The following is a 25,128-nucleotide window of genomic DNA, read 5'->3' on the forward strand; positions in this document are numbered from 1 at the left end:
CTAGGGCCTCAGGGATGAGTCAGAAAATAGGCAGTTAAGGAGGACCCAGCTAGGGGACTCTATGGAGCCTGAAGCTGAATGTTTCTAATTAAATGTTTCTAACTGGGTTGATTTGTCTCTTTTACTGGAGCACACACGTCAGGACTTAAACTGCACATACTTACTACTCATCTTAGGAATGAAGCTCATCCTCCTGTCCACTGTGACATCATACTTTGTAGTGTCTTAAAGATATTTAGTTATTTTCACAATCAAGGGCAGAGAAAAGCTTCATGAAAACCCTACAATTTTCAATCACCACATTTTCTAGCCAACATGCTGTGAGGTGACATGTAGTTATGGCTAGGCATTTGATGTATAGGGAAAAAAACATGATACAGCAGAAAGGTCTGGGTTTGAATCTAGCCTTGCTATTATATTAGTTGCTTAATCAGTTGCTTAATCAGAGGTTAAATCACTGACTTAACCTCTCCAGGCCTCCATTTGCTCCTCTATATAATGTTCTCTCATCCATAGAAGATTAAGAGAGAATGCATGGAACCTACATGGTACGATGCCCAGCATTTGGTAAGTGCTAAAAAAGATCGGTTGCCAATTACTCCTCCAAATCCCTTTATAGAGGTGAAAGGCCTTGATCTGGCTCAGATCAGGAGACACTGAGCATAGCTATTGCCCTTCTACCTACCAGCAGTACATCTGCCTGCAGCATCCAGAAGACTTCAAGACCTTTGTAGAGCCACAAGTAGGAAAGGAGCCTGGGTCTCTGAAATACCATGTGAAAGTGACCTGCCCTCTGATCACCTCGGGCTGTTACATGAATGAGAAAGGTCCACTGTATTAAGACACTAAAATTTCAGAGAGTGTTCCAGGAGCTAGCAGTACACTAAATACTTCACTTCCATCCTCAACAGATCACATTCCCCTCTTTCACAAGCCCAGATGCTCAGCACCAGGCCCTCCCTCTGGACCACAGAGGTCAGCCCATGAAGCTCAAAGCCAAAGCCCTGCCTGCCATCAACAACCAGAGCAAGACGTCTATACCCTATCCACATGACATCAATGATTTTAACCTTTAGCTCCACAAATAAGTGAGAACATGTGAAGTTTGTCTTTCTGTGACTGGCTTATTTCACTTAGTTAGCATAAGGACCTCCCAGTTCCATCCATGTTGTAGAAGGATGGTTACCAGAGGATGAGAAGGGTAGTAGGGGTGGGAAGTGAGGGGGGGGGGTACAGAAAATAGTTAGAAAGAAGACCTAGTATTTCCTAGCACAGCAGGGTGACTATAGTCAAAATAATTTAATTGTACATTTTTAAGTAACGAAAAAAGTATAATTGGATTGTATGTAACACAAAGGATAAATGCTTGAGGTGATGAATGCCTCATTCATCCTGATGTGATTATTATGTATTACATGCCTGTATCAAAATATATTATGTAATCCATAAATATATATACTTACTATATACCCATAAAAATTATAAAAAAAAAGAACCAGAGTGAGAAAAGTGAATGGAACTCTCTATACTAACTTCCATGCTTGGTCTTGGCCAAGCATTATATAATCATTCCTCAAAGTAAGAAAAGTGGATGGAACTCTCTATATTAATGTCCATGCTTAGTCTTGGCCAAACATTATATAATCATTCCTCAAAGTAAGAAAAGTGGATGGAACTCTCTATACTGACGTCCATTCTTGGTCTTGGCCAAACATTATATAATCATTCCTCAGTGATATCAACAATGGCATTCTCAATGTCAGGAGGATATTCTGAAACCTAAGGAGAAAACTGTTCAAGAAAGGAATCAGGAGACAGGTGAAGGAACCTCGGAGACACCCTCCATTACCTGCGTCCTCACTGACAGTGAAAGCCGTGTTGCCCAGGGACACAGTGGAGGCATCATTGGGACCACTAATGAGCACCTTGGCTGTTGCCACCCTTCCAATACGAGCATTGTCAGAGGCATCTGCCAAGGCAATCTCAAATTCTTCTTCCTCTTCATACTCGCTGTCATCAATAAGCATGACATCACAGGTGGACATGGTCACACCAGGCCCAAATATCACACGACTTGCAGCAGACATCCCTCTAGATTTAAAATCAGAGCCTGATTCTAGAGCATAGAGGCTACTTCCCATAGCTGACTTAGGGATCGTGTAGCAAATTACAGAGACAATGCTGCTTGCATCTCCTGAAATACAAATGGCAAAAAACCGAAAGCATTTGAATGAGTGCTTCTCACATTTTAAAATCTCTAGTAAGTTAATAAGCTTGGTCCCTCCGACACAGTCCATCACTGTTTCTGTTCAAACTCTGATATTAAGCATTCCTGAATTGCAGTTTCTTTTGAGCCTGTGATATAAACCACTTGAGGATTTAATATACCCCAGATACTTCGCCAAACAACTTAAAATGGATTTCCTATTCTGTGAATTTTGTGCTCTGTTAATTCACAAGACTCATTGCCCACCATCTAAGAACACAGCGGTGGAAAGATAAGACACATATTTGGTACTTTAAGTAGCAAAGTAATTGTGTCCTGAAGGTAGTGCTATGAGCACAGTTCAGTGCCTTTCTGAATAAACTTCTGTACTTTAATTCCCAGAGAGAAGTAGGCTTATTTAAAAAAAGAAAGACAAACAAAATAAAACCTGCCACTCTATACAAATGACTTTACTTATTAGGGCTGCCACTTCCCTTGGTGACAGCCTGTTCTGGGCCTGGCTTGGTGTCCCAAAGCAATCAATGAGGCTTGCTTGTTTTCCAGGTGGCATTGCCAAGGGTTTTTGCTATCTACAGTATTTGTTACACTAATACTCAGTCAGCAGATTCAATAAAGAAAGCCAACATCATCATTTACAGTCTTGTTGTGCCTTTGAATGAGGGTTCAGTTTCCATGTGTTTTAAAGGCTCAGTCTTACACAATCATAATTCCATATGATCTTCATTTTGATTTTCAGCTCCTCAAGAATTGCCCTTTTATCCACATGCACATTTATTATATATCAATTAAAAACAAAACAAAACAAAAAAAGAAATGCCCTTTATTTTTTTACACACAGTTTATTTCTCATCTGAGCTCTTCATGTGACTGTCACATAGGGAAATTTTCAACATATTTTTGTCTTGCAAGAATAAGATGGAAAGCCAGTCCTTACAAACTGTAACTTCCCTCCTTAACCAAGGTTACTAAATATTTTATGGATCAGATGACTGATTAAAAATACTGATTCATGAATAATTTGAAAGGCTAAATATAACCAGTCTTCTAGTCCAATTCAAGAATAAATGAGAGCTCTAACAAGTTGAACTAAGAAAAGAGGCTTTCTGATGGTACTCACTATGGATAGAGTCATCATTAGGGTTGCTGTGGGGACTAAACAAGTTAGTATGTGTAAAGTACACGTATAAGTTAATATAAGGCATGAGATGAGTCCTTGGCACATAATAGGCACTCAACAAATGTTAGCAGTTATTATAGCTCTTTGCCACCTGTGGCACCAACAGACCTTTTCTTTCAATTGGTGCAAACAGAAAACCAGCACTCTCGTTGACCCAGTAGATCTTCTTGTCAAACTCTAATGTGGGTTCATCCTCAGTGTCGTTGATAATGACCTTTGCCTGGGTGAATTCCCCTAACAGGGCATAAGCTGGCATGCTGAGCTCCACAGTGAAACTCTCAACATTTTCAAACACATCATCATCGTTGATGACAATGGTGCAGGACTTGGTGTCCTCTCGCTCATCAAATTGCACCTGTCACAAAGGAACCAACAAGAAGTTAAGTTGTGCCTCAGCTTCCCCTGCTCTGCCCCCCAGGGCATCATAGAAAAAGAGCATCCAAGTCCAGTGGGCAGAGCAGTGACTGAGACAGCTGGTTCTTCCAGCCCCAGTGCTCTGCTGTATCACCGGGAACACCTAGCCACCTCCTCCCATTCTTAACCTGTAAAGGAGGGCTGCTTCATTGTATAGGACATGGAAGAGCAAAATCTCTTTTACCATTGGTGATCAGACAAAAACATGTAGTAACTCTTCAGAGAATGTCTTATTAACTCACGTGGGGCAGCAACAGTCATTCTTTGATGACTCAGTTCCCTTTCTGGAAGATCTCTGGCTTTGGAATATGAACTTCTGATCTCAAATCTGGTTCTGTTACTTCCAAACTGTATTAGGTTATGAAACTTTACAAACATCAAATTCCTCATCAACGAAATAAAAATAGCAATTTTCCTACCTCATACACTTCTTGGGAGGGCTAAAGGAGGACTTGTATATGAAAGTGCTAAGTGTATCTTAAAGCACCAAACAAACATAAAACATTATCATTATTGTTTCCATATTACTTATACAATTAAAATTGACATAGAATTCCAGTATACTGAATAATGGAATTTAAATTCATAGAAAATTACCTTATAAACAAGGTAGACCAATTTTAACTTGATATTTCAGCTACACCCTTTGCCATAAAAATGTGAATGAATTTAGTCCAGCACAAAACAGAGAAATTATTTTATATACACACAATTGTGAGCTTAAAGAGATTTTGTTTGTTTGTTTGTTTTGTTTTTATTTTTTAATTTTTTATTGCATTTTAGGTTTTGGGGTACATGTGCAGAGCATGCAATACAGTTGCATAGGTACACACATGGCAGTGTGTTTTGTTTGCTTTCTCCCCTTCACCCACATTTGGCATCTCTCCCCAGGCTATCCCTCCCCACCTCCCAGCTTAAAGAGATTTATTCTGGTTTTACTTTGTTTAAAAAAAGAAGAAGGGAAGAAATTAAAAACCTTCAAATGAAGCCACAACTATGGACTTGCCCAAATTGAAAGCGCAGGAATGACCCTGGGCTGTGCTTTGTGTGAACAGAGACAACTGAAACACGTGCAAACAACAGTCCTAAAGGTTTAGGGACACATGAATCTGCAAACATGTTCATCAAACAGAAAATTATTAGTATTTACCTAATCAACTATTCAAATTAAGTTTTATTAAGCTCCATATTTTAAAACACTCCCAATGAAATAAAACAGTCAACAGATCTTTATGTAAGATCGAGAATACACCGACAGCCTTTTGTCTTTCCTTGAAAAACACAATATCCTCTGTCATATCATTTAGCTAAAAGACATTAGCTTATCTGTTCTTTCCTAATTCCTCACTTACATTTGACATAAGAGGCATGAGCTTAGTCTAGCTGAAATGCCTCAACTAAAGGACAGAGCTGGCTGGGCATGGTGGCTCACACCTGTAATCCCAGCACTTTGGGAGGCTGAGGTGGTGGATTACCTAAGGTCAGGAGTTCGAGACTAGCCTGGCCAACATAGTAGAAACCTCATCTCTAATAAAAATACAGAAAATTAGCTGGGTGTGGTGGCACATGCCTGTAATACCAGCTACTAGGAAGGCTGAGGCAGAAGAATCACTTGAACCCAGGAGGTGGAGGTTGCAGTGAGCCAAGATCTCGCCATTGCACTCCAGCCTGGGCAACAAGAGCGAAACTCCATCTCAAAAAAAAAAAAAAAAGAAAGAAAAGTAAAAACAGAGCCCACTTCTCTTTACAGAGATTTATGTTGCCATAATAATAATGAAATTGCTTTGAAAAAACATTAGGTGCCAGGCATTGTGCCCTTCATAAAAGAGGACAAATACATGGGGCCCTGTATTTGTTGACTAAGTGGACTACTTACATCCTCCTTTCTCTTCTGCTTTCAGTCTCTCCTTTTTCTTTCTCTTGCCACTCTGGCGCTAATTACCACTGATACATAGGTGATTTGCAAATTTCTTTCTGGACCCCAGACTCCTCTCTGCACTCCCTACCCATCAATGCAGTGGTCATATTGAGTATAAATTGCCTTAGAAACAGTGGAAATTTATACTCAATACAACCAAAGCAGTCATGAGGACCAAATCTTGCCAAACTGGCTCCTCTTGAATGTCCCCTCCTAGAAAGAGGCATCACCATCCATCTCTCCCTTTGGCCCCATTGTCTAACCAATCCACTGCCAAATCCTACCAATTCTCACTCATCTGTTGAATCCATCCACTTCTCTAACTTCATTTCATAATCAAAGCCCAAGCTTCCATCATCTTAGCCAGCCTATTGCAAGGGCTTCCCAACCAGTCTCCTTACACACTCTCTTCTCTTCCTTTAGGTAGAGAAGAGGGGAGAGGAAGGGATATCAAAGCTAAGTGTAGAACACGATGCTTGGAGACTTCTTTTTGTCATGAAGCAAAATGTAAAGACTGAGAAGATAGACAACAACTTCAGCTTTGGCTGTTAAAACTTCAGTGAAGGGTAGGCTGGGCACAGTGGCTCACGCCTGTAATCTCAGCACTTTGTGAGACTGAAGCAGGCAGATCACGAGGTCAGGAGATCGAGATCATCCTGGCCAACATGATGATACCCTGTCTCTACTAAAAATACAAAAATTAGCTGGGCATAGTGACGCATGCCTGTAATCCCAGCTACAAGGGAGGCTGAGGCAGGAGAATTGCTTAAACCAGAGAGTCAGAGCTTGCAGTGCCATTGTACTCCAGCCTAATGACAGAACAAGAGTTCGTCTCAAAAAAATAAAACAAAACACACACATACAACATAACTTCAATGGAAGGTAGAGAGATTCTGAAGAACAAAGTACAATGGGAGAACACTGGAAAACTATTTGATACTTGAGGAAGGACACTAATGAAAAGGAAAGTTGGGTAAGATGAAGCGGCAAAGTGTCACAATCGCTTATAACCATGTCACAGCCCTTGCTGGAGCCTCCCTCAAACCCCATGGCCCCACCTACCTGGCCAGCATACTCTACATAGTCCTGTTGCCCAGGTTGGGAGCTGACCCTGGAGCTGGAGCTAGCGGTGCCTTGCTTAGTGCGACACAGGACGATGGCATATTGGTTCAGGTTCCCAGTCCTCTGCACCATGACACTGACAGACCCTGCCTTCTCACTGACGTTGTAGCTGGAAACACACAAAAAGGCATGTCTTAAAATATGCCCCATGATTATGAAGAAACAACTTGTTTAATGCTCCTCTTTTCTTTTTTTTTCCGAGCTAGCTGAGATTTTATTTTGGACCAAAAAAAAAAAAAGCAATTGAATTGTTTTGCAACTGGAGGCATGGGCAAGGGGGGTCCCCAGGCAGTAAACTCCCCGCCGGTGGTCTGAGGGCTAGGGCTGAGCGTCAGGTGGGTCTCCTGTTCCCTGCGCTCCCCTGCACAGCAACCTCCCTCCTGGGCTCTGGGGCAGCCTCAGGAGGGGCAGGCTGGGAGGGGCAGGCTGGGAGGGGCAGGCTGGGAGGGGCTGTTGCAGCTGTTCACTTGGGCAGGATGTCAGAGGACTCAGACACCAGCCTCCCATCGCGGGTCTCAATCTTCTTCACAACCACAGCCTTGGTGGAGCTGGTGCGGCTGATGGAGCTGGAGCCCGCGCCAGAGCCAAAGCTGGAGCCCAGGCCGTAGCTGAGGCCGGGGCTTGTGAGGCCCCCACAGGCAGAGCTCAGACCACCTGCATAGCTGCTGGTGGTCTTTGTGTGGATACTCATGTTCTGCATCCCGGACTCCAGCCGGCTCTCCTCGCCCTCCAGTAGCTTGCGGTAGGTGGCGATCTCGATGTCCAGGGCCAGTTTGACATTCATCAGCTCCTGGTACTCACGCAGCTGCTTTGCCATGTCCTGCTTGGCCCGCTGCAGGGCGGGCTCCAGCTCCTGCTGCTTGGTATGAGCGTCCTTGAGTGCCCGCTCCCCGCGATCCTCAGCATCTCTAATGGCGGCCTCCAGGGAAGCCCTCTGGCCTTTGAGGCCCTCGATCTCAGCCTGGAGCCGGCTGATGTTCCGGTTCATCTCGGAGATCTCAGTCTTCGTACGCCGCAGGTCATCCCCGTGCTTCCCAGCCAGCATCTGCAACTCCTCATACTTGATCTGGTATATGCTCTCCGCCTCAGCCCGGCTGCGGTTGGCGATCTCCTCGTACTGCGCCTTGACCTCGGCAATGATGCTGTCCATGTCCAGAGAGCGGCTGTTGTCCATGGACAGCACCACAGACATGTCGGAGATCTGGGACTGCAGCTCCCGGATCTCCTCTTCATACAGCTGCCTGAGGAAGTTGATCTCGTCAGTCAGTCCTTCCAGGCGAGACTCCAGCTCTACCTTGTTCATGTAAGCTTCATCCACATCCTTCTTGATGAGGACAAATTCATTCTCCATCTCTGTACGCTTATTGATCTCTTCCTCACACTTGTTCTTGAAGTCCTCCACCAGCCCCTGCATGTTGCCAAGCTCTGCCTCCAGCTTCAGCTTCTCCTGGCCCAGAGTCTCCAGCTGCCGCCTCAGGTTGTTGATGTAGTTCTCACATATGTTGTCCATGTTGCTCCTAGCCGTTTTCTGCTGCTGCAGGAGGCTCCACTTGGTCTCCAGCATCTTGTTCTGCTGCTCCAGGAACCGTACCTTGTCGATGAAGGAAGCAAACTTGTTGTTGAGGGTCTTGATCTGCTCCTTCTCCTGGGTACGCACGGCCTGGATGTTGGGGTCCACATCCACCTTAATGGGGTTCAGCAGGCTCTGGTTGATGGTGACGGCGGTGATGCCTCCCATGCCTATGCCGCTGGCCCCAAAATAGCCTGCACCCAGGCCACCCCGGAAGCCACTACTGCTCACTCGGGAGAAGCTCAAGCGGGCACTGGGCCCACTCGTCAAGGAGCGGCTGCTGAAGGCCCTGGGGCCAGAGGTGGACACCTTGTAGGACTTCTCAGTCACCCTGATGGACATGGTGGAGGCAGGAGTGGAGGCAGGCGGGCTGAACTAGGGAGAGATTCCAGAAGGAGCTGAGAAGCTGCTTCTTCTAATGCTCCTCTTTTCTATTTGGTTCTTGGTATTAGGTAATCAGAGAAGAGGAAGTTTGTTTCCTTTAAGAATCCAGGTTGTAAATTGAGGGAATGTATTCACCTGAACAATCAGAACACCAAATATAAACAGGGAAGGTGTGGTTGCAGAATGTCTTCTGCCCTGCTTTGAAAGCAACTGAGAGTCAATTTGGGAGATGGACAGCACACAGGAGCTATGAACTTCAGATTTCAGGGCACGGAGAAAGGACAATCTCTTCCTACTGTGGTTGAATAATCACAATAGGTCAGTGGGTTCTTAGGGAAGAAAGCTGCTCAGAAGGCAATCAATGACTTAGGTGGGAACTGACTGGACCAGATCTCCAGGAACTGTGTAATGGAGTCAGGGCAGAAGCAGAAGTAAGAAAATGTAAGTTCAGCCTAGATAACAGGTGTTTAGACAAATGGAACTTTAAGACAATGGAGGAAGAACAGGATTAATTTTGCTTGCTGCTCAGGATCTCTATTGCTTTTGTGAAGCAGAAGGCCAACTATTCATGTGCTATTGATTCATAGTAAGTACCTAGGTTTGGAAAGGCCACAGAAAGTTGGGCAAGAGCTGGGCTTTGTTTGTCACCACTGAGGATGGTCCCTGGACCGGGTGGGTGTCTCGTTGCTTTGAAGACAGAAGGGAAACTGCCTCTGAGACCTCAGTCCTCATTGCCAGCTTTGGGACCCTATATACCACTGAGTCCACTAAATGTTAGAGGGTTGTTCACAAAAAGAGATGAATTTTATTGAATTTATTAAATTTTGAAGGCCATACAATCAAGAGGTAAATAATAGCAAAACATTATGTATGTAAAAGTTGATACTAATTTTCCTCTAATTCTCCAAATGTGTGTAAGAGTAGAACAGCCTGAATCTGGGGCACACGAAATCAAGTTTTTAAGTCTTTCTTTTTTACCACCCTCCCTCCCAACCTCCGCAAGTTCCAATTTGTATCTGAATTTTTATGAAGTTGATTTCTTGGATAATGAGTCTCTGAAATGTAGACTTAAAGAATATTTCCCCCCACACAAATTATAATCGTAGTTATAATCTAACCTAAAAAATCAGCACCATGCTTGCACACTATCTTTACCAATCAGTATCTCTGTTTGCCTTTCTAACTCCCCAGCAGATTAGAAAGGCATCTTAAAGAGCTGTCTGCATTAAGCAGCAGACAGCCCTAAAGATATACATTAGCCCTAAAGATATACATTCCTACAAAACACAAATAAGCCAGGGGAGAAAACAGGCTTGAGAACAAGGAGAATATAGATGGAAGGTGAAGATACTGATAGTGTGGGCCAGTAACTATTTTCCAAACTTGAATGCCTATTTTTATTTTTCCTATCAGTTCTACCAGACTCTCTTCTAAAACTTGAAGACAGAAGCAAAAACATTTGTCTGAGAGGCAGTTGAGCACATGGGTAAGATCACTGGCTTATGTCCTGGTTTTACTGCTTATTAACTACGTGACTGTGCACAAGTTACATAAACAAGTTTCTGTCTCTATTACTTTGCCACTGTGGGGACAGGAATAAAATTAATCTCAGAACTACAAGTATTAAACAAGATGATGCATGTTAAGTCCTACTACAGTACCTAATATATACAGTACTCAATACATATTTGGTGCAATTATTATTTTTATCACTGCCATCATCTCCATCACCACCATCAACAGGTGACTAGAGCTGCCCCCCAGCATGCTTCAACCTGACTCCCTCTGCTTGCCTGATTCATTTCTCAAGAAGGAAAGCACGGTAACATTTGTACCTGGTATATTTAAAGCTGATGAGGGACCACTGGATATGGAAGACATTGTCGCTGACCACATTGGGTTTACTGTCTCTCACCAGAAACTGAAAACTATCCATCATCTCATGGATCTTCTCCTTGTGCAATACATAACGAATCAACCCCAAGTTCACATCCTCTGTGAGAAAAAAAACTTACTGTGAATTAACCCAGGCATGTAATGACAGCTTCATATATTACCACACCAACATACCTAGTTTATTCTTCGAATGGGTTACAGACAAAACTTATTTTCCCAAGGACCTAAAGTGTAGTAGGTCTTTAAAATAAATGTTTCTGTCAGATTTTAAAATAAAATCCTGAAGCTCTGTGAAACAAAAGATCTGTCTTTATGTACAGAGATATTATAAATATCTCTTATGCTGTTATAAAATGAGAATCCCAGGGTCCTGACAAAAAACACTTCAATAAATGTCTGTAAATATTGATGGCAAATCCTAGAGTTGGCAGAGAAAAGCCTCAGACCCAATCCTCACTCTCAGACCTAATGCCTTCTAATAAAGGTTCTTTGGAAGGTATGTGCTAACAAGAATAGCTGGGGTTGGGTTTTAACATCCCATACACAAAGCACAGCTAAAAAAGATGTGAGGAGAGAACATACAATTGTGGATGGGGAGTAACAAAAAAAAATTCATGGAGCATGAATTTTGAGATGCAGTTTTGCAATGACTGCTCCTAGTCAAGGCCATCCTGAAAAAAATTCTAGAGAAGCCTGACATACTTATAAAAAACAAAAATACAACACGGCCTGCTTGAGGTGATTCAAAACAGGGAAAATATTTCTGTTGAGCAACTTGTACATGTTGATTTTAATTTGTTGGTTGAGGACTTAAAGTCTATAATCCTTAGAGAACAAAAAATAAACCACACAAGATCACAGATCATTCATAATATCTGCTTGCTATTTTTTGCTTTGTTGTCGTTACTGCTTTTAAAGAAAACCAAGCAGTATCATGCATCCTTTTCCAGAAAACCTGGCCAATACTTAGAGCAATTTAGGAGTTGAGGAAGCACGGTGAAGACGAATTTTTCTTTGCCATAGTTTATCATCACAGGGAAAAAAGTCAGGAGAAATAAAATTCACAAGTTAAGTGGTTGGACACTAGAAGATCTCTGTTTGCAAAGAGGTTACTTGGGCATAAGTAGCTGGAAGTGGCCATGAAAAGAATCTGGGAGATAGAGAGAGTGACATTAGCACAGATTTCTCCCATTTCTAAGTCCCCAGAGAGTCCCCACCCTGGGTGAAAGTGGCAGCAGCTCTGCCAGGCTGCAGCTTGTTCTCCACAAAGCCATGCTTGGGGCCTGTCATTATCTCATAGACAAGCTGCGCGCCCTCAGTGTCTGGGTCCACGGTCAGCAGTTCCTTCTTGGTGATCAGGTTGGTTGCCTAGAATAGAAAAACATTAAATTTAATTCCTGAGGTGGGAATAAAGCAGGAACAAGACCCTCTGACTCAGATTTAATTCAGCTCAACAATGATTTATGGAGTGTATTTACTGCATGGAAAACTCTGTCAGGATTGGAGAGGCTATGAGGATGAAAACTATCTCAGCTTCTGCCCTCAAGGTATTCATACTTTATTGGGAAAGAAAGGCTCATGCACAAGGGCAATGTGGCAAGAGCTATAATATAAGTCATAAAAAGAGGGCTGTACACTTTTTGAGAGAGAGAGCGAGAGATTAATTTCATCTGGACTTGAAGGGGGACAGATTGGAGGCAGTGGAATTTCTTTTTTTTTTTTTTTTTTTTTGAGATGGAGTTTCGCTGGTTACTGGAGTGCAATGGTACGATCTCGGCTCACCGCAACCTCCGTGGAGGCAGTGGAATTTCAGTTGGGCCTTGAAACAAAGCTGGAACTTTGAAAGGATAATTCAGTGCAGGTAAAGTGGCCACTTTCTAGGTGTCAATTATGGTGCTTGAAATAGAATAAGATAAACAGACTGTACCCTAATATTGGTCAAGAATACTGGCTGAACTTTAATTCATTCATTCATTGAAGTTGTTCGTGAGAGCCAAGGTTAGAGTGAAGAAAGGCGGTGGTCAACAGTATTGAATATTTTTTAGATCTAGTAATGTAAAGATGTAATTGGCCTCTGGATTTGGGAAAATAGAGGTCATTGGTTACTTTAATAATAGTTACTGCAATAGAGTAGGAACAGGGGGTAGAAATCCAATTAGAGAGCATTGAGAGGAGAATGGAGTTGCTCTGAATATGGTGGGAAACAAGGATCAAATAGGGCATAGGAGGAATTTGCACTGACTTTAATTCGTGGTTGTTTTTGTTTATTTGCTTTTTTTTTTTTTAAATCAACCAGTTTAGTGAGAAGCTATAGTGCAACAGCTACACATACAATGAACTAATCAGCTTCATGGAGATGGAAAACAAGCCATATCCTAGAAAGAATACCACTCACCAATGCAAGAACCCAGTTCTCAACCAAAGAACTGTGTTTGGGTGGGGATGTGGATTTAGTGCTTGACATGATTACCAGGTGAAAATTATGGCATAGATCTTAAAATCACCAATTTGGAAATTAGGAGAAGAGAAAGAAATATCTTAAGTACAATTCATCTGCACACACTTACCTACAAAAATGCTCCATTTCTTTCTCATTTATGGTGAACACTATATATTTTCCAAAATCCACCTTCCCCTTCTTCTAGTTAACAATGTTTTAGCTGAGCCTCTGCCTGCCCCAGCTAGAGATGCTATTTTCCAGCCTCCTATGCAACATTTGGGCCATATGAACAATTTCTTGCCAATAAATATAAGTGTAAGGGATGCATTCAATTTCTGTATCACTTGCTTAACATGGAGTTCCTTGCCCCTCTCTTTCTGTTTTCTCCTTCCCATATGCTGGTACTGTTGTCCCTCAACATCTATGGGGATTGGTTCTAGGCTTCCCTGATGATTACAAAATCCAAGGATGTTGAAGTCCCTTATATAAAATGCCATAGTACTTGCATATAACCTACATACATTCTCCTGTATACTTTAAGTCATCTCAAGATTACTTACAGTACCTAACATAGCATAAATGCTATAATAAATGGTTGTTATACTGTATTTCATAAATTTGTATTATTTCTTATTTTTTTCCTTCAAATATTTTTAAGCCATAGTTGGTAGAATCCATAGATGTGGAACCTGTGGAGACTAAGGGCCAATTGTATACTGATGAATTTCTGAAAAAGTCTGGCCAGGTAGTTGATAGCAATCACCTAGTGATGGCAGGACAATATGGTGGAGGGAATCTGCATCTCTAAGTGCTCATGTAGAGCCCTGGATGCCTACGTACTTCCACCCTATATGTGAGGTGAAAATAAATAAACTTCTATCTAGTTTGACCTATTTGTAAGAGCATCTTAAACTATATACAATTTTAACAAATCCTACAGAACAGAAAAAATTAGCAAACAATCCTATTCAAACTCATGGAGCTTACCAATCTCAGGAAAATCAGTTTATTTAGGAAGGGATAAACAGGTGAGCTGAACTGGAATTCTATTCATAAATTCATTGCCATGGATAAGGATGTAGCCCAAGTTGGGTGGGGTAAACATGACAGAGGGTCAGGCCTTACCTTGCCATCTATGTATTCCAGCCACTGGAGTCCCAGGTTGGTGACAATTCTAGGTGTGCCATCATCTACTGGGAGGATGTCTACTCGGAACGGCTGAGGTGCTGCTGTCATAATCTGTAAAGGAGGGCAGAAAAGAAAACTCATCATTCACAAGCACCTGAAGTATGTCAGGTCCAAGGCCTACACAGCTGGAACCCCTGATACCTGCTGATACTTCAGAGATGAGGGATGTGCAACTGAGCCTGTTCCCATCCCTTATCATCTTGGCACAAGGCCTAAGGGAGAAAGCTGAATGATAGACTGAGAACAAAAAATGCACAAAAAAACAAAAACAAAAACAAGTGGCATCCTTGCTGGAATTTCACCTGCTATGGAAGTTGGTTTTCACATACCTATGTCTTCTTTTGTTGTGTTAAATATTGCCTTGGGATAAAACAATAAACAGTATTTTTCCTTTCAATAAATCTTGTTAAAATTTTCATGAAAGACTGATAAAAATAATCATTCAATTGTTAATTAAGGTGGGATTATACCAGATGTGAAAGAGGTTTTCATGGGAAGGTATTTTCTTTCTTTTCTTTTCCTTTTCCCATTGTACTTGTCTGCTTTAAGGGCAAGCTCTCTATATAAGGGTGAAGGATAGAAGAAATCAGGAATAAAAGTATTTGTGGGAATAGTAAAAAGGAAATTTCATTTATAATTCCATTCTCACAGATACAAACATGGATGCATGCAACACGCACGTTGTAAATTGGATCTAGCAGCTCACTGTTCCTGAGTGGATACAGCAAGCTGGGACACAGGGCAACAAGACATTGGCTTTTTAATCTCTCACAACCCACCTTCTAAGTAATTTCCATTTTTTAAATGACACGGTCCCACCAGAGACCTGCTTTAACATTTTGTTTATAAGAGCGGTAGCCCTCTTGCTGATATATCCTGAAATCATTTTTCCCTTCTTAAAGTCAAACTAACTGGGGAGCAGCTACAGTTTGGGAGAGAAAAAACAAGAGTGATGACTTGCCAGGTGGTGATGATGTGCAGACACCGAAATGGCAGGAAAATCCCAAGAGCCATCCCACCGACACACCAGCTAACTGAGAATGACCTTCCCACAGACTGTTTGTCTCTAAAGGACCCAGAGGATCTTTTTCCAGGAAAATAATCCCTCATCCTCCAAGTAGCAAAGGAACGGTGCAGGCCTGAGAAGTGGATCCTTTTGTTATCTTGGAGGTATAGTAAGGTTCACACATGCTGCTCACTAAAACTGCCTCTCTTGGGTCAGACAAAGATGTAGAGGTACCCCCAGGCCTACCTTTCACCAGAATTGCAGTTTTTCCCAGGGTAGGTTTATGAACTGCAGGAGAGCTAGCTAATGAAGAAAGGAATGAGTAAAAGTGGCAGGACGGGAGAAGAAGGGGAATTGACATTTCTTCTGGATATCTGGATGTTAGAAGGCAGCAATTCCTTTAGGAAGTAAAGCTTGACAGTTGCATGGCCTCAAGAGAAAAGCATTTTACTGGCTTCACAAGCTGGTTCTAAAATGATGATGATGATGATGATGATTACAGCTTAGTTTATCTGATGTTTTGTGTGTATCAGGCACTGGGCTATGTGCTTTACGTATATCAGGAGAATACGTATCACTCTCACTTTACAGATAGGGGAACTGAGGCTTAGAAAGTTTAAATGATTTACAAGTACATTCAGTTTGTACATGACAGAGCTGGAAATTAAATCAATATCTTTTCAGATATACATATGCAGAAGAATGAAACTAGACCCCTATCTCTCACCACATACAAAAATCATATCAAAATGGACTAAAGAATTAAACCTGAGACCTCAAACTATGAAACTACTAGATGAAAGTATTGAGGAAACTCTTTAGGACATTAGTCTGAGCAAAGATTTCTTGAGTATTACCCCATAAGCACAGGCAACCAAAGCAAAATTGGACAAATGGGATCTCCTTAGGTTTGGCTTCTGCACAGCAAAGGAAATAATCAACAGTGAATGGACACCCCATGGAATGGGTGAAAACACCTGCCATCTACTCATCTGTAAGGATTAGTAAGTAGAATATATTAGGAGCTCAAACAACTCTACAGGAAAAAAATCTAGTAATCTAATTTTAAAATAGGCAAAAGATTTGAATAGACATTTGTCAAAAGAAGATATACAAATGGAAAAGAGACATAAGAAAAGGTGGTCAACAACACTGATCATCAGAGAAATACAAATCAAAATTACAATGGATGCCATCTCACTCCAGTTAAAATGGCTTTTTTCCAAAACACAGGCAATAAAAAATGCTAGTGAGGATGTGGAGAAAAGAGAACTCTCATCCACTGTAGATGGGAATGTAAATTAGTACAACCATTATGGAAAATGATTGGAGGATCCTCAAAAAACTAAAAACATGGCTGCCATACAATCCAGCAATCCCACTGCTGGGTGTATATTCCCAAAAGAAGGGAAGTTGGTATATTGAAAAGATATCTGTACTCCCACATTTGTTGCAGCACTGTTCACCATAGCCTAGATTTGGAAGCAACTTAAGTGTCCGTCAGTAGATGAACGGATAAAGAAAATGTGGTACATATACACAATGGAGTACTATTCAGCCATAAAAAATGAGATTTGGGCATTTGCAACAACATGGATAGAACTGGAGGCCATTCATTAAGTGAAATAAGACAGGCACAATCAAGCATCGTATTTTCTAACTTATACATGGGATCTAAAAATTAAAACAACTGAACCCATGGAGATGGAGAGGAGAAGGATGGTTACCAGAGTCTGGGAAGGGTAGTAAGGGAGCAGGTATGGTTAATGGGTACCAAAACCAGTTAGAATGAATGAATACGGCATAGTATTTGCTAGCATGACAGGTGACTACTGTCAAAAATAATTTAATTATATATTTAAAAATAAATAAACGAGAATAATTAGATTGTTTATAACACAAAGAATAAATGCATGAGGGGATGAATACTCCATTTTCCATAATATGAGTATTACTTATTGCATGCTCATATCAAAACATCTCATGTACCCCATAAGTATATATACCTATGTACCCACAAAAATAAAAAATAAAAAATTATTTTTAAAAATATCAATATATTTTGGAGGCAAAAACTACACTCTTAGCCACTGTTATTTCTCAAAGACTAAGAAACTTGGGCTGGACTGAGGGGACCCAGTCCAAAAAGAGAAAAACAATCTACAGACATATGATATTATTCAAAAACCAAATGAAAGAAAAATTAAGGATTAAAGATGGGCAAAAAAGAAAAAAGAAGGCCGGGCGCGGTGGCTCAAGTCTGTAAACCCAGCACTTTGGGAGGCCGAGGCGGGTGGATCAGGAGGTCGAGAGATCAAGACTATCCTGGTCTATATGGTGAAACCCCGTCTCTACTAAAGATGCAAAAAATTAGCTGGGCACGGTGGCGCGTGCCTGTAATCCCAGCTATTCAGGAGGCTGAGGCAGGAGAATTGCCTGAACCCAGGAGGCAGAGGTTGCAGTGAGCCGAGATCGCGCCATTGCACTCCAGCCTGGGTAACAAGAGTGAAACTCCGTCTCAAAAAAAAAAAAAAAAAAAAGAAGAAAGAAAGAAAATAATAGTAATACTAACAACAAGAACTACCACCATATATTGAGCACTCACTACTGGTAAAGCACAGTGTTAAGCGCTTTACATGGATTACCTCCTTGCATCCTTAAACCAACTATTTAAAGCAGATAATTAAGGTCCATTTTACAGACAAACAGCTGAGGCTTGGAAATGTAATTTGCCCAAAGCCACTCTACTAGCTAGTGATAAAACAAGAACTCAAACAATGGTATGCTTGACATAATAATCCATGTTCTGCCTCTGGCATACAGTGCTAGGCTATCTCCTCCAGTGTCCTTACCCCTCACCTCTTTTCCCCCTTCCTCAATGATGAAGAAGGGGTTTGTCCCATCGGAAACGGTGAAGGTGAACCAGTCTTTGAGGGAGTTACTGCCATCATGGCTGTAGCTGACCCGGTTCTGGTAGATGTCTTCCACGGTGAAGGTGGAGGTGAGGTGGTAATGCTGCCCATTGCTGGTTTGCTCAATGGTGCCGTGGCGTGGAGGCTGCACGATGGTGAATGTGACAGACTTGGCCTGTCCGAGAGGCAAAATATCAGAGGGGAGGGAAGCTCATAACAGAAACCTGAAGAGTGAATGATGCCCAACTGCTGGTCAAAGGTAGCAGAACCCGAAGACATGGATAAAGTAAGGACTGTATTTTTTTATAGATACCAAAAATAGGGCTAAAGAGAACGAACACACTGATTACTACAACTGGGCTTATATTCTGGTACCTTTATTTGTAATACTAAGAAATTTAAATTTCTTCTCTTCAGGTCATAGGGGAAAGCCTGAATATTTAACCTCCACCAAGATGATAGGAAATAGACCTTTTTAAACTGTTCATTTCCTTCCCATATGTTTCCCCAAAATGCTTATATACAGAATCCCGTATACACCACAACAGCAGCTAACTTTTTATTTTTAATTACTGCTTCTACAGTAACACATAGAAGGAAAAGGAAACATAAAATCCTACCCAAGTCTCTCCAAGAATTTCCCACCAACTAGAACAAAATGCCAAGGCCTAACCTGGGCATGCATGGCCCTCTGTGACCTAGTCCCAGCGTTCTGCCCGGCTTCGTTCTTTTCTCCTGCCTGTTCGATGGGTTCCAGCCTCTTGACCTCTTGCCACCTTTGCTGCAGTTATTCCCAGAGTCCAAGTGCACTTGATGACAGTGCCTTTGCATTTCTGGTTCCTCTATCTGGCTGGTGAATCATCCTAAATAACTGCATAGCTTGCTCTTTGGCTTAGCAATGTCTTTGCTAAAATATGACCTTCTCAGAGAGGCCTTCTCTGGACACTCTAAAGTAACACATCTATCAATCTCTATATCCCTCATCTCCCTTTATTTTTCTTCATAGCACTTATTGTATCTGATATAATCTGGTCCTTCTTTACTGTCTTTTCCCCAACCAAAGGTAGTAAACTCTCTAAGCCTAAAACTTTATTTTGTTACAGCTCTGTCTTTAGCATCTACAGCAAAGCCTAGAAGCTCATAGGTAATTAATATTTGATAAAAGAATCAATCAATCAATCAATGAGTGCTGGCACAGAGAAGCAGATACATAGAACTAATTCATAAGAGTGGCAGTATGAGTGAGATGCTTTAAACTGGAAGTGTGGGAATAAGAGCTTAGTCTCCACATGCCCTGTTTTACTGTACAAAGCCTAGTCTTTGAAGAGGCTCAAATTTTAATAATTAGTTGCTATAAGAGAAGTCTGGATGAAGGAGGTGAAATGGAGAAAAGGGTATATAGGAATAGAAAAATCCCTCTTCACGCTAATAGGAAATAATAACATTGGGTAAAATGTCATCTACCTGATTTTCTGTAAATCAATATAAAATTCGCAGGTTAAAAGGATTGTTTCTTGTAATCAAGGGAGAGGATGAATGCATTTAGGGTTTGAGAAAGGGATTAAAAACAATTTGATCTCAAACGCATTTGTTTCTCTTTCCCAGAAGGCCATGGTATCTTCTGTTCTTTAATTCTTCAAGTATGCTTGCATTCACCTCACAGTTCCTCCCTACCATCAGGATGCACAGCTGCAAAGCAATAGCTGCCACCAGGTCAGCCTCTCATTTAGCCAGGAAACCCAGGGGAGGAAGTGCTCTTACCTCTGTGTCAGCATCTACTGCCTTAAGCTCAAACTCTGTGATGGTCTTCCTCACGCCCTCCTGCACCCGCATCCCTGCATTCTGTACGATGGGCAGCGAATCATCAACAGGGTGAAGAGTGATATGGAAAGTCTGAGTCACCTAGAATGGCAGAGAAGTGCAGGTGGGACACCTGTCCCTAGCACCTACCCAACAGGTCCAAAGGTATGTGTTCTCTACTTTCCCTGTCACACCATTCCTGGCACAAGTCAATAATTAGGAGCCCCAGAAGGAGTTCTCTTGGGCAAGAGCCAAGGTGGCTGCAAAGACTGCCCCTACCTCTTGACAGAGAGCAGAGGAAAATGAAGCTTTCCTTTCATCAGTCACTCTGCCTACTCCATTCAGAGAAGATGGTGAGGAATCAATACCTTTCAAGGATGGAGTCCAGTGCCTCACCTACCTCATTGATTCCATCAGACACTGTAAAGCTGAAGGCATCCGAATGTTTCTCAGCCTCACTAGAATGGACATACTGAACATTTCGTGAAGTCAGGTCAGCTTGAGTAAAGGAACTAATCTGGATACCTAGAAAAAGGGGAAGAGAGAAACAAAGACAGGATGTCAAAATGCTAGCCATACATCTAAGGTTAGGGAAGTGTCATTCTCACCAGATAGAGAGCCCTTTGTATTTTTCTTATAGCATTTATGTCCTGCACTTGAGGATCTTGTGTTAGAGTTGTTTGTTGATTCTTTTTTCTACAACAGCATATATTCCGTGGGAGCACATGTTAACTTAATTATAGTGGCTTCTATGTGCCAAGCCAACTGCAGGTGTTTAATAAATGTTACTCTCTTTTCTCTTGGGGTTTATGAAGGTAAAATCTGTCTTACTCTCCAAACCCCCATTGTCTTATTCTCCAAACCCCTCTCTGTTCAATTTTTATATTCCCCAAAACCTCACAGTCCTTTCTGAAGACCTATCCTCATTTTAAATATTGTGTGATGGTTTAGCTTTTAAACTAATGTTACAGGGCTTGGCTATACATGGCCTTGTTTCTGTGACTGGTGAGCCATCCCTGGCAGCCATAATTTTATTGGATATTCAAGGTTCCTTTCAGCTCTCAGGTCTGTGTCTCTTGCTTCTCCCATCCCACTTCAGCCAGTTAGACAGCAACAAAACTCACTGCATGACTTTGGGGCATGAGCAATTCTTCCATACCAAATAAAAAATAACCTTGAAAAAACAGTATCCTTTAATAACATAATAAGAGAAAAAAATCATGTTAGATTTTTTTCCCAGAGTCATTTTTAAAACAAAACAATGGAAAGAAGTTTTAAATAATGGTAAACTATCCCACAAATGTGCAATGTCTGTTTAAACACCTCACAACATTTAGCAAAACAACACGGAATTCTTGCTTCTATCTTAGGGTTGCTAGGGATCATATCCTGTGCCAGCCAGGACTGAAATGAAAATCACATCTTTTAGTCCTCCAGCACAAATTCTCTCTTTCTGATTCTGAGTTTTGAGGTATTAATCCATTTAACCTAGTACTTTAGTTTGGCCCTGAAATTCATTTGCTGTTGTCTGGGTTTTATGATTTGTCATTGTTAACCTACAAAGAAAACAAAGATTCTACATTGACTCATATATTCAAGGGTGACATCTGTATTACTGCTTTATCTTTAAGAAGGAAAAAAAATCAACCCACATGGTTTACATTTGCATCTCTCCTTATCATCTGAAATTTGTCACCCAGATACAATAGCCTCCCGAATATAGGGGCATTATTTTTTTGATGAGGCATTTTATATTTGTGTGCTTGCTACATCAGTTCTTGACAGGCAAGAAATGTAGCACCCTGTCTTATAGCTTTGTCTTTTGGTTCTGGACAGAAATCCATACCATTCTTTAAAAATGTAATAACTTCAGACTGGCTACGCTGAGAAATTTAAATCTTTTCCTCCTGCTGTGAATCCATTCCCACAGGAAACTCTCATCTGAATTCTCACCATCAACTGGTCACCTAATTGATTATTCCCTTTATGGATGTCTAAGACTGATTAAGAAAGGTGATAGATTTTGCCTTCCTCTTGAGATTGATTTTCTAAAACATTTTTTATTGAGGTAAAATGGACATATAATAAGTTACACATATATAGAGTGTACAATTTCTTTTTCTTTTTTCTTTCTTTTTTGAGACAGGGTCTTGCTTTGTCGCCCAGGCTGGAGTGCAGTGGCACCAATATCAGCTTACTGCAACCTCTGCCTCCTGGGTTCAAGTGATTCTCCTGTGTCAGCCTCCTGAGTATCTAGAATTACAGGCACACGTCACCATGCCTGCCTAATTTTTGTATCTTTAGTAGAGACTGGATTTCACCATGTTTGCCAGGCTGGTCTCTAACTCCTGACCCCAGGTGATCTGCCGGCCTTGACTTCCCAAAGTGCTGGAATTACAGGTGTGAGCCACTGTACCTGACATAAAGGGTGCAATTTCATAAGCTTTGACATACCCAGAAACCATCACCTCATTCAAAATAGTGAACCGATTCATCACCCCAAGTTTCCAACTTAGGCTTTATAATCCTTCCATCCTTCCCTTTCCCATTGCCTACCCCATCCCAAAGCAACCAATTAATTGCTTTCTGACACTACAGATTAGTTGGCATTTTCTCTACTTTTTAATGAATAGAATTATATGGTATATACTATTCCATGTCCAGTTTCTTTCATTTAGCATGCAACACATATAAAGCTGCTGTGATTATTAGCATCCAAATTTTTGTATGGACATAAGCTTTCATTCTTCTTGGTAAATCTCGAGCTGTGAAATGCCTGGAATATATGTTATGTTAGGTGTATGCTTAATTTTTCAGGAAACTGCTAAACTGCTTTTCCAAGGTGGTAGTACCATTTTATATTCTCACTACACTGCATGAGAGTGCGAGGCTTGACCTTAGTGGGACTTTCCCAATTGAATCCAGCAAACACTGAGCACCTACTATGGGTAGAACACAGTTTGAAGATTGCTTATACATGTGGAATCTTATCTTTTAACAACTCTGGGAGATTGAGGTTAGCATGTTACCCCCATTTTGTAGATCATGATACTGTAGTTTATATAATTAAAAAGTTATGTGATCTATCCGATATCACATAGCTAATAAGGGGGCAGTGCTGAAATTGGAACCCAAGGCAGTCTAATTTCAAAGTTTACTCCTGCTAGGAGCACTTTTGATAAAACTCATCTAGACAAGAAACCTCTTGGATTTCACCCTTCTTCTTTAAAGTTTTTTTTAATATAAAAATAATATATGCCTACTAAAGAAAATGTGAAAAACCTAGACAAGTAGGAAGGAAGAATCGTTCATAGACTTACCCAGGGGGAAAAAAAAAAACAATGTTTTTGAACTGTTCCTTCTAAAATACTTTATTGGCTATACCCTCTTTCTTGTCTGAAATATTGATTTTGATGGGTTTTAATATTATCATTTAAATGATACCCATAAATATGTGCCAGGGGTAACAAGTTGCATCTAGAACTTGAGCTTGAAGAGGACAAGGATTTTTCTTGTTTCTTCACTGATGTGCACCTAGAATAATCCCTGGATGCAGTAGGTGCTCAAACCATATTTGGTGAATTAGTTTATTTTACCCACTATAATCTAATAAGAGGTTCTATTGAGCACATATAGTCATGCACCACAGAATGACATTTCAGTTTCAGTGAACAACAGACTGCATATAATGGTGACCTCTTAAGATTATAATATTGTACTTTTTTATGTTTAGATATGTGCAGATACACAAATACCATCATGTTATAATTGCCTACGGTATTTAGTACAGTAACATGTTATACAGGTTTATTGCTGAGGAGCAACAGGCTATGCATATAGCCCAGAGGTAGCTGGCTATGTCATCTAGGTTTGTGTAAGGACACTCTGTGATGGTCACAAAATAATGAAATCACCTGACAATGCATTTCTCAGACTATATCCTCATTGTTAAGCAATACATGACTATATTTTTAATCCTCATCCACTTTTTATTTTTAAACTTTTAGTCTTTGCTAATTGGGTTTTAGAAGACTTCATCTGCTCATTTGCCAGCAAGGTGATCTTTCTAATAACATATTGCCCCTACCACTGTCACAGCAGGTAGTTGCTATTTGAAATATCTTGAAGGGTTTTAATCCCATTGAAGGTGTTTTCAATCACTAACCTGCTGGCTAAACTGTGTATCTGGCAGTATTATGGAGACCCACATTAACCCTGTCAGTTTTCTAGTTCCCCTGGAGGGCCAGCATGCTAAAGAAAGCACAGTCCAGGTCAGAGAAATGGCGTGGAAATAAAGCATCTCTGAAGAACAGCGTGTTAGAGGATGTCTCGATCCTCCCACTTGCAGCACAACTGTGGGCAGTTCTATGCATGTTGCCCATGTCCTATCTTAAGCACCTTCTGTGAGAGACTCTCAACCTTGTTGCTTCAGGATTTTTGCAAAGCCTCTTGTGATGGGTTGCATTGAACCCTTTCCCCACCCCAAATTCATATGTTGAAGGCCCAACCCCCAGTATTTCAGAACGTGACTTATTTGGAAATTGTGTCAATTGTGTCATTGTAGACGTAATTTAATCACATGAGGTCATTGGGATGGGCCCTAATCAAATAGGACTGATGTCATAAAAAAGGGAAATTTGGATACAAACGTATCTAAATAGGGAGAACACCACACAAACAAGAAAATGGCTATCTTCAAGCCAAGGAGAGAGGCCTGGGCCAGATCCTTCTTTCACAGCCCTCAGGAGGAGCCAATCCTACCAACACCTCGATCTCAAACTTGCAGCCTCCAGAACTATGAGGCAATAAATTTCTGTTGTTTAAACTGCATATTCTGTGGAACTTGTTAATGGTAGCCCTAGCAAGCTAATATGCCTCTGCTCTTAGGGATAACTCAAACTAAGACAATGGGTGCATCCTATTTTGGTTGGTCTCACAATACTGAGAGAGGTTTGAATAAAGAGGAAACAAAAGAAAACCTTTGCTAATGCATCACCTCTGAGAGGTGTTTCCCAACTAACTCCCACCCCTCCTCTCTTAGGTGGAAGCTGCTGTGCTTTGGGCTCCCCCTGTC

At 41.2% G+C, this 25,128-nt stretch overlaps 1 protein-coding gene and 1 pseudogene across 4 annotated transcripts in view; both read right to left on the bottom strand.

Annotated features, from left to right (window-relative positions):
• FRAS1 (Fraser extracellular matrix complex subunit 1) overlaps window positions 1–25,128 on the bottom strand; it is a 470,538-nt gene that overhangs the window by 59,405 nt on the left and 386,005 nt on the right. For all 4 annotated transcript variants that reach the window (XM_035293463.3, XM_002745679.6, XM_078367938.1 and 1 more), the window contains 9 exons: window positions 20,455–20,579; window positions 20,016–20,156; window positions 18,202–18,429; window positions 14,274–14,387; window positions 11,926–12,076; window positions 10,648–10,807; window positions 6,799–6,967; window positions 3,513–3,759; window positions 1,850–2,194 (listed from right to left, as the gene is read on the bottom strand). In XM_035293463.3, coding sequence (XP_035149354.3) covers window positions 1,850–2,194; window positions 3,513–3,759; window positions 6,799–6,967; window positions 10,648–10,807; window positions 11,926–12,076; window positions 14,274–14,387; window positions 18,202–18,429; window positions 20,016–20,156; window positions 20,455–20,579 — 1,680 coding nt within the window. The remainder of the gene's footprint in view (window positions 1–1,849; window positions 2,195–3,512; window positions 3,760–6,798; window positions 6,968–10,647; window positions 10,808–11,925; window positions 12,077–14,273; window positions 14,388–18,201; window positions 18,430–20,015; window positions 20,157–20,454; window positions 20,580–25,128) is intronic.
• On the bottom strand, window positions 7,187–8,843 carry LOC103791981 (keratin, type II cytoskeletal 8 pseudogene; annotated as a pseudogene).

This window comes from Callithrix jacchus, chromosome 3, assembly GCF_049354715.1.
Source record: "Callithrix jacchus isolate 240 chromosome 3, calJac240_pri, whole genome shotgun sequence".
NCBI classification, from domain to species: Eukaryota; Metazoa; Chordata; class Mammalia; order Primates; family Cebidae; genus Callithrix; species Callithrix jacchus.